General features: G+C 43.6%; 1 protein-coding gene across 12 annotated transcripts in view; it reads right to left on the reverse strand.

Annotated features, from left to right (window-relative positions):
• LOC136423644 (guanine nucleotide exchange factor DBS-like) overlaps nt 1-14,665 on the reverse strand; it is a 161,788-nt gene that overhangs the window by 60,259 nt on the left and 86,864 nt on the right. For 11 of the 12 annotated variants that reach the window (XM_066411901.1, XM_066411892.1, XM_066411893.1 and 8 more), the window contains 3 exons: nt 1,110-1,193; nt 601-715; nt 201-291 (listed from right to left, as the gene is read on the reverse strand). In XM_066411901.1, the coding sequence (XP_066267998.1) occupies nt 201-291; nt 601-715; nt 1,110-1,193 (290 nt within the window). Of the gene's footprint in view, nt 1-200; nt 292-600; nt 716-1,109; nt 1,194-3,449; nt 3,708-14,665 lie in introns of those variants that run through there. The other variant, XM_066411900.1, reaches the window with a different exon arrangement.

A 14,665-nucleotide genomic window follows, 5' to 3' on the forward strand; every position in this document is an offset into this window, starting at 1 on the left:
CTGTCAATCATAGCTCAACTGTCAATCATAGCTCAACTGTCAATCACAGCTCAGCTGTCAATCATAGCTCAGCTGTCAATCATAGCTCAACTGTCAGCTTAGCTGACCCATTCCATGCCAATTTTATGATTAATGTTAGTTACTAAAAGGTAAAGCATAAATCAGCTAGAGTTAACTAAGAGTAAGAGAAGGATGCTCACAGCTATCCTGATGAGAGTCGCCTTCACTGCTGCCCATCTGTCCTGTCTTCTGTCCACCACAATTACATAACCAAGCTCCGCCTCTTCCGCACTGTAGAGAGAAATCACACATTCATCATCATCCCAATCACATAACCAAGCTCCGCCTCCTCCGCACTGTAGGGAGAAATCACACATTCATCATCATCCCAATCACATAACCAAGCTCCGCCTCTTCCGCACTGTAGGGAGAAAACAGATATTCATCAACTGTGCAACATCATAACGATCAACATTTCCTCTGCGCGGCCACAGTTTCAGGAGAAATCACACATTCTTCAACTCTCAGTCTATCCCAGTTTTCATTTTCATTGTAAACATTCCTGCAAAATTCGAGAACCAAGACAGTGAAATTGGTTACCTGGGGATACTTGTGAGGTATGTCATGACGCTGAGGAAGTCCTGGTCCTGTATCTCCTGGAATCTGGGGTACTCCGGCAGGGTGATGATGGGGGCGCCGTTTCTCCCCTTCCCACCTGAGCAAACACACAGGTACACAGGTGTCATGTTACACAAGCACACAGGTGCTACTTTACCTAACCTTACACAGGTACGCAGGTATTGCTTTATTCAGATACATGTGAGTTACATTACATAACTGTTACCCATACCCTAACTACATTGTTACTGTGACCCTAACACACATCAGGTACACGTACATTAATTCAATTTACACACTGTATGGGGAACAAATGGCATCTATAACATGGAGAGAGCATTGACTATGGACACAGCCCCAGGTATTGCTGTATGTACAGAAACAGGAGGAGATTATTCTTCCTGACGCCTCAAGGTTCACTCTGAACAGGAGTGAGTGTAACAGACTCACCTGTAAGATAAGCTCACCTGTACCAGGTGTAAAAGACTCACCTGTAAGATAAGCGAATCTTGCCTGAAGCTGTTCTGCGATGTCGACAACCCTGAGTGCCTGGCCATGCTGGTCCATCACCTCATCTGTGGGGAAACATCGGCACTGTCAGACACACAACAAACAAACTAACGAACAAACAAACAGCCATGTCACAGCTAGTACAGTTAAACTCACAAGGGAAAGTTCAAACATAGGTCCAGTCAGAAACACAACTCTGAAACACAACAAACAGGGCGGCCGTGAACTTTGCCCCCCCTGGTCACAAAAACATGTCTGACCAGGACATCATGCCTGCTGATGGTGAGGCAAGCTGTGAGGTTTCATCACTCCTGATCTTGCCAGACCAGAATGTACATATCTACACCTGATTAGCATCATCATCCTGTCAGATGTGCGCGTGTTGAATACCGCTCCAGTGCCACAAGACTATGTACAGAGCCAACTGTACAAGCCGAGGCAAGCAGATCTGCATGTACTTACTGTACATACTTAAACATACATGTACTTACTGTAATGTAGGGAAGTCAACCCTAGACTAGGTGTTATCTTCTGAAAGAACACATTTTTATGCAAAATCAACCAAATTTGCAAATTTCATCACACATGAACAAATAAATGAACCATTTACAACCCAGTAACTGAGTAGTGCCCCTCCATGCAGACCCTTGGGGTGTGATACATGATCGGAACCATGCCTTAAGTATTGGTGCCCCCCCCATACAGACCCACGGGGTGTGATGCATGATCGGAACCATGCCTAAAGTATTGGTGCCCCCCCATACAAACCCAAGGGGTGTGATACATGAGCGGAACGATGCCTTCAGTATTGGTTCATATGAGATAATAACTGCACATGCCCTGTACATGCCAGGGTTGTCAATGCAAGGACGTCAGGCAAAACATCTCAACATCCAAAAGCAAATGAGCAAATTGCTGTATTTGCCTTGATGGTCAGGTTGTTTATGGTAAAGCCCTTGATTGGCAATGCAAGGACTTCAGACAAGTAATCTCAACACCCAAAATCAGGCTGGAAAATTGCTGTATTTGCATTAATGTTCAGTTTGTGAATGTTAATATTAGCCCATGACTATCACCAGAAATATGAGAATTCTCCCTGCACTACAGACGCCGCCCCCACCAGGCTCTACTGACAACTGCCTGAAGGAAAATGCTAAAATTACCCAGTTAGAACTATTTGCACAATATGTGATGTAAGGAACTATTTGCACAATATGTGATGAGTCAACATCCTGCTAAGCTTTCCCAGTATGAAGCAAGTTTACACAGCAAATAACATGCCACAACCAACAGGTCAGCGCTCGGACTGTAAAACACATCTGACTTCCAAGAATGGTTTAGTGTATAAAGCTGTTAATGGTTTAGCGTATAAACTACAGTAATGTTTTAGTGTATAACTCTGTATAGTTTAGTGTACAACACTATAATATTGTAATTGATAATTTAGTTGCAATGCAAAAATGAACTCAAGCTGATAATCTCTTGCAAAGCCCCTGCAGTAAAACAACACTGATAGTGATATGTGACCAGTTTAAATGGACAGTTTACAAGTTTACAACATGACATAATTTTCTATCTATATGTTCCACTTTAACCGACGGGTCCGTTAACTGTTTCAGACATTCATTCACCATCATGTCAGCTGATGATGATAAAAGCAACAAAAGGCTAACTTGTTAAATTGTACAAGAGTACATACTAGACTAAGAGTATAATGTACCTGTGTTGTTGTTTTTTTCTTTCTAATGTTATATCAGTGCCTGTACCAGTTTTGTTTGCTATATCACCAGTGACTTATCATAACTTGGGTTCAGTGTCAGGTATCTCACACTGCATAAACTCCCAACAAAGCAACAACAGAAGTGTGAAGAGATAGATAGATAGAGAGAGACAGAGAGAGCGAGAGAGGCATAAAGAGGGATACAGAGAGGCAGAGAGAGAGAGAGAGAGAGAGAGAGAGAGATAGAGACAGAAAGAGACTGACAGAAAGAGAGGCATTTAGAGAGAGAGAGAGAGAGAAAGAGAAGCATTTAGAGAGAGAAAGAGAGAGAAAGAGAGAGAAAGAGAGAGAGGCATAGAGGCATAGAAAGACAGAGAGACAGATCTAAAGAAAGACACAGAGAGAGAGAGAGAGAGAGAGAGAGGGGGGAGAGAGGGAGAGAGAAAGAGAGAGAGAGTGTGAGAGAGAGAGTGTGTGAGAGAGAGAGAGAGAGTGTGAGAGAGAGAGAGAGAGAGAGAGAGAGAGAGAGAGAGAGAGAGAGAGAGAGAGAGAGAGAGAGAGAGAGAGAGAGAGAGAGAGGAACAGATGCAAACTGACCAACCTGCATCGCCCTCCCCACTGCCAGGGGCAGCCATTACGGACCTGTTGGATCCAAAGGTCCCTCAGTAATCAGCAGACTTCACCCCCGCTGACAACATCAGTGGTACAGTCCTATAGCCACGTACTCAAGGCAAATCTACCCTGCAACACCCCTGCCTCGGAATGGTACCATCCCTCCTGAACCACATATACTTGGATTCCACCTTAGAAACAGTCTGAGCCGACTTCTGGCATCTCCTGACCGATATATCAGCCAACAAACCGGCCGCCAGTCTGGCCTGTTACAGGTTAACTCAGAACAAACACAAAACAAACCCGGCAGATAAGAACAGTTTGCACTTTCACCGTTCCATTGAGCCGGCACTTGTGGTATTGATCGCAGTCGAGCCTGGGGGGAGGCGGCAGTGGTAGGTGTGGGTGTGGGACTATTCAGGTAGGGGCGACATCTGGACTCATGGCAGTGGTTATACATTATATCTATACATCTATAGTGTAACATCTGGGAGTTATGAGTTAATGTTATACTTATAATGTGACATCTGTGGGAATGTTGGAGTTATTGTTACTGTAGTTTGGGTGAGCCCGAAGCGAACAGTTATGGCATACTGTAGTTTATACATTATAGTGTGACATGTGAGGGTATGGCAGAGTTAATGTTATAGTATAACATCTGTGGGAATGTTGGAGTCAATGTTACTGTAGTTTGGGTGAGCTTGAAGCTGGCAGGCAGGTTACATGAACATGCAGATCTGAAACTTTTCTCTACGCAGGCCAGACTAATAATGCAGCAAGTAGATTTAATTTCCCATCTTAACTTAGGCCACACTAATTTGATTTCTTGGTTAACAGAATTTTTGAAAAAATGCTAGATTCGAAGATCAACATGAAGACAGAATCTCAGAGGAAAGTTTGTACTTTGGTGCACACAGTTTCAGGGGGTGAACAGGGTCAGGAGCAAGTTTTCACCCCAGCCTTCTGTTTTAATGATGTCCTCGTGCTAATATCAACAACAAAAAATCCGTTAACCAAGAAATTAAATTGGTGTGGCCATGAATTGATGCAGCCTAAGTAAAATGTCTGTTAGAGTGCTGGTGGAAGTTTTGTAATGGTCCCTGATGTATTGACAGCTGATGACGACCTCCACCCGACCTTTACAGGATGTGGGCACTTGTTCAGACAGGTCACATGGCCAAGTGTTTTAACCAATCAGGATTCAGGCTTCTGGGCTAAAAAAACTTACAGTCCTCAAGTACATTAAACAAATGTATACATGTAGGTGGGGCAACTTCAAAGGCTGACAATATTGGCATTTGATTAGTAAATGTATACTGTAAATCCATTCTATATTCTGGTTGGTGATTCTAGTGATTGGGGGAAAGGGAGTACTTCAGGACATCTAATTTCAACGATGTTATCAACTATGATAATCACTGTCTCAAATGCTAGAAAAATGACATTCTAGCCATTGACTACTGAAAGTAGATAGAATGAAGTTATCTCTAATAAATCAACGATTACAGTCTCAGTAGTATCAGAGGTACAGCAGCCCCAGTGAGTAATGTACAGAGAACACCTCCACTGGTGACCCCAGAAGTTTGTATCCATTATTCTGCATTACAAGCTGGGCTGATGGAGGGAACATGAACTTGGATAACCGGGGTTCGCATCAGAATAGAACTTTGCTCCCCATGGTTCAATGTCAACATTTACAAAAAGGGATCAGACCGAAGAACGAGTCGTCAACAAAAGGGACGTGTTGTGCAGAAAATGACCATAAATGTCAATCAATAACATCGATCTTCTACCACCAGGGTACATAATTCCGCCACCCTGAAATGATATGTCCAAACAGATCTCCAACCCAACGTCCCCCAGTACAATGCACTCATGTATATCAAACTGTGCATACCTGGGGGGTATGAGATCTCTCAAACCCACATTTTTGGAAGTGGCGGATTTATGTTACATGCCAAGACTAATGTTAATGGAGGTTGCTAGTTATTGATTGATTGATTCATTCTTTCATTTCTACTTAATAAGTACCAGGATCTGTGCCTGTAAGGCATATGTTTCGGGGTCTCTACAAAAACAACCTACGTGTATTCTTTCTTTCTAAATCTTTACTTTAGAACAACTCAGTTAAACAGAAATAATGCTGAGTTGGAAAATCCACATGAACACAGAGTGTGAGGGAAAGTTTGTACCTCGGCTCACAGTTTCAGAGACTGAATATATCTGACAATAGTAGTCGGATACAAGTTTTCATCCAGCCTTCTGTTATCTTGCTAAACCTTTAAGATACCAGTTAAACTTACAGAAAAAATTATGCTGAAGTGGAAGATCCACACAAAAACAGAGTCTGAGGGTAAGTCTGTACCTGGGTGCGCATTTTCAGACACGACTGTTTTTTTGATGAGATTACGCCTCGTTACTGGACTAATCAGGTTACTGCTGACGTCACCTTGAGTCACAGGAGTAAAGGCAATGTTGTTACACCAAGCCGAATGGCCGCCACTAAGCTTGGTACGTGATCATTATGTCCTGTTACGAATAAAAATGTTCCCAAGATTTTCCGAAAACATCAAATTAAAAGTAGAAATATACAAAAATGAACTCAATTTCTATTTTCCATATGTTATATAATAATAATCTTTATTGCATGTTCGTTCCCCGGGGGGATAAATGCACATGGGGCCACAGGGGCCATACATAGGGTAATTGAAAGAATACAAAAAAAGATGACGTTAACGACTAAATATACTTCTAAGCACTATTCTAAATGTCCTACTGTAAATCTAGGTTCTAGTGGCTTCTTCTCTCTTTTTAAAACATATGGCTACATAATTACATACTTCGTTCATCACATTAACATCTTTGCATGACATCAAGTGTCTAAAAGTATTTTGCTTTGATATTGTTTTACATCTCTTGTCAAGCTGAATTAATTTGAACAGTGACTGACGTTCTTCTTCATACAATACACAGTCTAGTAAGAAATGCATTTCATCTTCAATACAAGAGTTATTACAAAATTTACATATTCTGTCGTGTAGAGGGGTACGGCTATGCCTGCCAGATTCTATATGTAATGGATGGTCACTGATACGAAGTTTACACATTGCTCTGCGATTTTTGAAATTTGGAATATCTAGGTATGGTTCTTTGTCATATATCTCTTTGAATGTTTTGTATGTCCTTAACTTGTTGCCTTGATTTCCTTCTCGTCCCTTTGTTTTTAATGCTGAGTTGAATTTTTGGATAAATATATCTTTCAATCTTTGTCTTAGTTCATGAAGGTGGAAGGGTTTGTTGATATAATCATGTGTAAAAAGGCAGGCATAGCCAGATTCCTCTAAAACTGTCTTCATGTTCCACAACCAACAGGGTATTTTACTACTTACAAGGTCTTTTTGTACAATGTAAGCTTCATACTGAAGACTTTCAATAGGAACATTCCGAACCAATCTATAATAGTAACTATACATCCTACAACACGCTTCAATCCATAAGGGAAAGCGACCAAGTTCAGCTCTACTGGCATAATTACTAGCGTTTCTTCTTACTCCTAGGATATGTTTACAAAATTTCAAGTGAGTTTGTTCAAGCGGAGAGTTATCATTTAATTTGCTATTACACCACGTTTCTGCTCCATATAATAATATAGGAGCTATACATTGATCAAATAACTTAAAGTAGACTGATATTGGAGCCCTTGTGTCTCCAAGAGTACATTTGATACTAAACAGCGCTCGTAGAGCCTTCTTTTGAAGTGCTTTCATCGCTGTGTTAAAATTACACCCGGCTGTGAAGACAACACCTAAGTATGAATAAGAAGAAACTACATCGATACTTTTGGAGAATAACTGAAAGCTAAGTTTTGAGAAGTATTTATAACACCAGTCATGGTGAAGTATCAGCACCATGGACAGCGTGTGGCTCAACAGTTCTCACCGACCTATTCCCTTACTTTTCTTCCCACTTTGGCAATACTTGAATAATTAGTACAGCAACATTTGATAATTTTGCAGTAAGCCCCACAAGACCCTCCCCACTGTGTCCCAAAACCCCACAAGCTCCTTTCTACACTGTCCAAAAACCCTACAAGACCTACAAGAGCAGATCTTAGAACTGAATCCAGAGTAGATAAAACAGATACAGGTCGATACATGGAAAACTGCTGCCTGTTTGGCAGAAATCACCACCAATCACTACGAACCCCAAAATGCGACATTCGGCAACTTCAGCGACTTTTTTGCGACGTCTCTTAATGGGTGGAAATCCAGCGGGGCCGCCTGCTGGCATAATGCCTCCTTTTTGCGACAAACGACCGGGGTACCGATTGTAGATAAGATGTTCATACCGCCCGCCAGCAAACTGCGTCTTCTTAGCGACATATGGCGGGTGTCATGTTCTGCTATACACAGTGGACCTTACACCCTGCGATCGGCAAGTGTCGGTTCTTAATCGACCGTGACTTCCTACTGTGTTTGCTAATGAGGTCGGTATATTATAGACTCCGCGTGTGGAGCTGGAAGTCTGTATACATGTAGAGAGTCATACGGTAACCGTTGTAACAGTAGCCTACGATAGTACCCATTATTTAGTGGTTGTATTATTATTGTGTCCATAAAGATGTTTGTTACTTGAAGGAAGGAACCAACTCAACGCTAATGATTACGTTTGCATATAAATAAATTAAATCTGACTGCGCGCTGCGCGATAGCACCAAGCACGCATTGATCGATCAATGAGTTTATATAAACTATAAACTCTTTGCATAGTCCAAAACCTCCTTGATTGGTCCGCTTGATTGGTCCGCTCAGTCGTGAAACTCAGTGCACCGACCGATCGCGACAGCCCGCCTTACAACTAGTGCCATACAACGGCCCACGACCGGTCGACCCCCTCCGCCTACACCTCCGCCCGCTAGCAGCCCGCGCCCGCACCACCATGGGGTTCTTGCATGCAGCGGCCCGCGGCCGCCGACTTTTTGATCGATCACCCGCTACCAACCCTCGTGCGCGATAAACAGAGTCAAAGGTCATTCGACCACGGTACAACGCCAAGAAGGTACCATTCTAGCCGTCGGTGGAAAATATCAACCCATTTCGTAAGCGTTGTCGACCCAAACCAATGAGGTTTTAATATAATCAGAGAAAATCTTCTTGACCAAATTAAGCATACATACAAAAAAGGTTTGGATTGTCTATTTTTTGCGACATTGATTGCGTTAATGGACCCTGACTGCAGTTGATTAATAGACTCGGCCACGAAAACGTCACAGTCTGAGTTTGCCCCTCCCACCATTCATGTTTAGTACAATGTACTATGATTAGTGAATGAATGAATGAAGACCTTGAGTATAAGCTATTTACAGGACACAGTGGTGCGACTCTGACCTAGCATATAGCTTTATTCCGCTTTATCTCTCGGTCTCTCCCGATTTTGCCACGGGAGCGACAAGAAAGTGGAATAAAGCTAAAAGGGATGTCACCCAGGTTTTCCATAACGTCTGGTGCTGCAACCTCGGCACACCCCCAACTTCGGCAGGATTTTTCATATTCTCGTCATGCAAAAGTGAGCCGTCTTTGTTTTCACAAGTAGTGCCGAGCTCGAGTAAAATCGTTAAGAACCCAACTTAATGCATAGAGCTACCCTGGAATCTAAACCTATTATAGTTTTGGATTCCAGGCTAGCATAGAGCTGTCGTCTATATGAAACACGGGTTTATGTACAGTTAACTGTTTTTTGCGCCACCAGCAAAATTTGGCAATAAACATGGCTACGTTCGACATTGCGTAGTAGCAACTCTAACATGAAACATATCCAACAATCGTCACGCAAACTTACTTGTTGTGCACATGACGCATAACACACAGAAAACGTTGGTCTTGGTTAGTTTATGTCGCGATTAAACTTAAACTTTAGTCTGAAATAACTACGGCTTCGAGCGCCTTCCCCCTTTTACGTCACGGCCATTCCGTTGATTAGCAAGCGGCCGCCGACAACGGTTGATTGATCACCCACTGCATCTGGTGGTAAACCCAGTCAAAGTTCCTTCGACAACACGAAGGCGGCGCGGTAGAATCTCAAGTTGCAACACTGTGATAGCCCTGGCATATACATTTTTTTACAGACTTTATATACTTCACACTCTTAGTTTAACAAATTATGACTTCGAAGTGTAAGAATGTGTAGTGAACGTTGTGGTTCGCCCATTGTTTCGGGGCTGCACATACTATCCCTGCTTTGCAACCATCTTCTTTGATTTAATCAAATTAATGGGGGACCAGTGCTAGCTGGTCTAGATATCAGGGGAACTGATATCCCGTTTTTAATTTGGGTATAACATAATCAAAGAAGGAAGACTAGACAAGCTGGCTCGCTACTGCGGACGTGAATGTTTTCGCGATAGAAGCCAGTGCGGTTAATTTTGTAACTACGTGGGTGTGAGATATGGCTCGACAGAGTGTGTGCGTGAAACGTTGGACTGACGTGCCCGCTGGTCGATCACACCGCCCGGGCGGCCGGGGGTTGGGTGATTTTTTAAGTCTGCGCGCACCAAAATGTAGCATTAATTAACTGTAGTAATTTAGCCTCCAGAGCAGAACTTGGTAGATACCTTTTAGACTACGTACAGAAAAAGTGGGATCACTCGTCTTCCACTGTCTCGCAAGAAGAAGCCGAACCCAAGGGACCATACGATATTTAGCGGCGGGGGAGGGGTGGTGCGTTGGGGGGGGGGGGGGTTGGAGGGTCATGGAAAAATTTTTCGAGGTGGGGGGGAGGGTCATGGAAAAAAATTCTGGGTTAGGGGGAGGGTCATGGACTTTTTTTTTACGAATCCGTTGAATTGTTGTGCATAAACAGTATGCTGTGGGCCGACAAACTGACGCTGTAAATAGCCCGCTATGCATGCTGTATTTTCACCCAGCGTAGCGGCGAAAAAATACAAAACTACCGTAGTAAACATGCCGAAGCACACGTCCAGCACGCGCCTCCACTGTTTCACAGGAAGCTATCCAGCTATCAGCTCTAAGGGAGGTGCCAAATACTAAATTAGCACCCCGCCTTACCGCTCCGATCTTATCTCACAGCCCCTCCCACCCGGCTACTCTCCAAGCAGAGCATGGGTTTCGGCTGGTTTTTGACGTGTTTTTAGGCGTTTTTGTCGGGCTTTCTACTTTGTCATCTTTATTTTTTTGTCTAGACAAAGTAGAAAGCCCGGCAAAAACGCCTAAAAACACGTCAAAAACCAGCCGAAACCCATCATGCTCTGCTTGGAGAGTACACCCGGCAGCATCGCGCCAAAACGTAACAGTAGCCGACATGGCCGAGTACGCCTCTCTGTGACGATCAGCGGGGTGGGTCCCGGACTATTAGAACAGCCGTAAATGTATCAGATTCCGGGTAATCTCCTTATTTGGAAGTTGATAGTCTGCAGTTGAGCAACACAGAAGCTGTTATTTAATAACGTAAAAGATTCCTTTCTTTGTCAGTGCGGGAGAGAATTAATTTTTAACTGTATTTCTGACAAATTTCTGGAGCAAGGTTATGTCATTTTTTCATCCAGAACAGTGAATTGATGCACATAAAATTCATTTCTACCAAAGTAGGGAGATAATGTTTCAACTAAATTGATAAGCTTCGCCATGATTGGACGATTCGGCTGCTTCAAATTTGTGGCGCCGCCCACGACTTTCCTTGTTCCCAGGGCATCTAGTCTTTCTGGCGCCTTGGCGACTGTCATCAAAGGCTGCCGACTGTCAATCAGCGGCAATTTCCTGGGAAAATACGTGAGTTGGAACTACGTGTGGCAGTCACCAGCGAACTTCTGGCGACCGGTGATTTTTACGTTCCTTGAACTTTCACAGTTCCACGTTTTCTGCAGTAGTTACAATTTGACGCAGAACAGCGGTTTCGGAGGCTTCCTGGAACGGCGGCGTATATATTTGGGCAATCTAGGGGGATTTTTAGATTTTCATGCGGGTGCATGTCGCGCCTCCCGCGGCGAAAAATATGTCGGAGGGCATCGTCCCCAAAAAAATTAAGCTGTATTTCTTTTTACAATAGAGATGTCTATTTATCTACTTGATAAACTTAGCTTACTCTTCCAGCAAAAATTGTCTCTCATATAGCAATTCAAAGGGTCCCGATTTCAAAATTTTCTCAACTGTCTTACCCCCTATACAATTTGATTTTTTTGCTATCGCCTCTGGTACCGACAACCGCTGGTTCCCGGTTCTTGTTTTATAGCATGCGTCAGCTATCCCAAGTGGACGCCCGATGTCCATATAGTAGTTGTTTTATAAATGGGGGTCGTTTTTCTACCATTTTTACACGATACCTGTAGGGGGAGGGTCATGGCAAATTTTTTCGAGGTGGGGGGGAGGGTCATGGAAAAAAATTTTGAAATGGGGGGGGAGGGTCATGGAAAAAAACTTTGACCGGACTTCCAGTGCACCACCCCTCCCCCCCCCGCTAAATATCGTATGGTCCCCAATATGCTAGAACTTAGTATCAATAGTTAAGACTAGCAGTAGTTGTAGTAAAACGAAAACCGTCCCTATGACAAGACAGCGTGAAACATAGGACAGAACCTGTCAAATTCGCTCCTACTTTCAACACGCAGTTAAAAAGATAAAAGGTAACGGCTAGATGTTATTGTATAATTTCAGCTTGCCCAGTATCATGTTTTGCACATCTAACGTGTAGTTCCATAAACTAAGGGAGGTGTCAACCAGACCTACGTACTTTGATCAAGTCCTTGCTTTAATTAAAGCTAGTCTCTACCAAACTACGCCGGGTATAGGTAGAACATAATTTTTTGCCGGGGGACTTTGGCCAAAGGGGGTAACATTCGCAGCCGCAATATTGGACCCTCTCTCCATAACCGACTCCCTTCATACAGTTGACTCTATTTGGCCAATTTCTACTGTTTTTTCAGCGACCCGTGGAGGCTAGGAATTTACCCTTTCTCATCTGCTTGGAGATTAGACTGCGGCGCTGACCGGGACATGTACAGGGTCGGTCATGTTGTTAATTAGGTCACAGTACTGGCCGGATGTGTGAATGGGTGGCAGATGTCCTAGTCTACAGACTCCCGCTCCCCAAGTCTTCATAAAGAACTACCAGCGCTGATGAAATTGCAACAACAACATGATGAATTTGCTTTCAAACCTAAAATACGAATCCTTCATGTTAAAGCCACGTGGTCTGACCCATTGAATCGTGGGGTTAGATTACAGGTATATGTACAAAACAGTTGTGCGGAATGTAAGATAAATACTTACGGAGAATGTGACAGGAATATCCTGGAGCAAGCTTTCCCGGAGCGACCACCCTATTATTGTCACGACGAAAGTTTGACGGGAGAAATCCCTTGTGCTGGAATCAGTCACTTTGAGATTTATAATCCGAGCTTCCAGGATGTTGCTACATGTGTCTACATGTAAGCCCCGAATACATCGCAGGTCGACAAGAGGAATTTCTTCACAGCCTTTTCCCGCCACGATCGAATGACGGCGTCTTGGCTCGCGATGTCACGGCTGTGCCCCTTCCTTCTCACGTGTCGTTGTAATCCAGGCAACTTTGCGTAGAGTTTTCCACAGACAGGGCAGAAATGGGGGCCGGTATGAGTCCTCCGCAAATGTTCCGCTATTCTGTAGCGCGCTGTAGACCTTGCTGTACACAGTGGAAAGGGACAAAAAAAATACCCCCCCTCGCCTGTTGTGAATAAAGAAATGATGATCTCGCAATGACTCGGGTGTTTTTTGGAATCTGCTCGAAGTTGCACAAGGCTGATCCCCCACCTTCCTGTTTCTTCGTGAGTTAAGATATCCACCGGATTTTCTAGTAGTTCTCCGGTTGTCGAGTAGTGAACAATCACGGAATCTTTCTCGCCGCCCATGCCATCCGCGCGCTGTCCACAACTGGCCAAATGAACCTATTGCTTTCGCGCCAAATTCTGTAACCAGTTACATATGTGTGAGGAGGTCCCAAGGGACCTGCCGTCTTTGAAAGGAGTGAAAATGAAATACAGGACTTGGACATCGGACATATTGGCAATGTTCTTAGAAAGCCTTTTCTGGATGTTGACTATAAGATAAATCGGTCACATCTTAATCAAGCCTGCCCAAGGCGACCACCCGGCTGTGAATGGTTCCCCTATCTCGGCCGCAAAACCAGCAAGTTAAAGGTCATTCAAAGACAATTCAACAACACGGTTAAATTCTCCGTATTTGCAACTTCGCGGCGCGGTTTAATTTTGTTTTCTTTCGAACAGTCGTGTTTTATTCCTTAAAAAGATACTCTTCTGCAGTCGGACAATCTACACAGGCCTGTTTCTTCCACACATACAAACTGCAGTACAGTATGGGACCTGGGGAGTAAAGGGAACTTGGAAAAACTACAGAGACTTCAAAGTAAAGCTTGGCGTGTGGTTCTGGGATGCAACCGCTACACGTCTTCTGCGACCGTGTTGCACACACTTGGGTGGACCCCGGTAGACGACGTACACAGGAGAAACAAAGCCGCACTAGTCTCTTTAAGGCACTCAATGACATGACCCCTCCCCACCCTACTGACATTGTTTAGCCAGCTTACAGACATCCACCCACACAATACCCGCCTCAGGGCACAAGGCGGCCTTCAATTACCTGCGCTGCGTAATGAACAATTGTCTGGACTCTCGGATTGCGGCAATTCTTCCGCAGTAGAAATCCAGATCTTCAGCAAGATTTCACTTGTTTACATTCTTTCTTGTCCATTCTTGTATGAGGGGGACATTTTTTCAACATTCAATTTTGGGCTTGGTTGATTATCAAAAAGGCCCAGTTTTGTTTGGTGGAGGTGTTTTTAATGGTCCAGTATGGATATGGGCGCCTGGAAGAGCCCATCCATGCATAGGGTTTCAAATTGGGAGAGATCCATGTCTGACTGGTCTTCAGTTCAATTATTTATTCAAATACCAACATTGCAGACATATAACAAACGTAAGCCTCGATACCACAGGTCTTTTTGCATGGGAAGGGAAATGGGCGAAACATGTTGCATTTGCGCCTGCAAATGTTACCTTTCTAGTTATGTCTGTGTTTTTTAAAGGCAGCTTTTAAAATTGCTCTTGACATTCTTTTCTTTTCCGTAGTCTTATTATGGTTGTTGACGTGGCCTTACGCTTGGCCAGTTGGAATATTCAAGGTAGTTTTTCTAGAAAAG

This window comes from Branchiostoma lanceolatum, chromosome 17 (assembly GCF_035083965.1).
Source record: "Branchiostoma lanceolatum isolate klBraLanc5 chromosome 17, klBraLanc5.hap2, whole genome shotgun sequence".
Classification (NCBI taxonomy): Eukaryota; Metazoa; Chordata; class Leptocardii; order Amphioxiformes; family Branchiostomatidae; genus Branchiostoma; species Branchiostoma lanceolatum.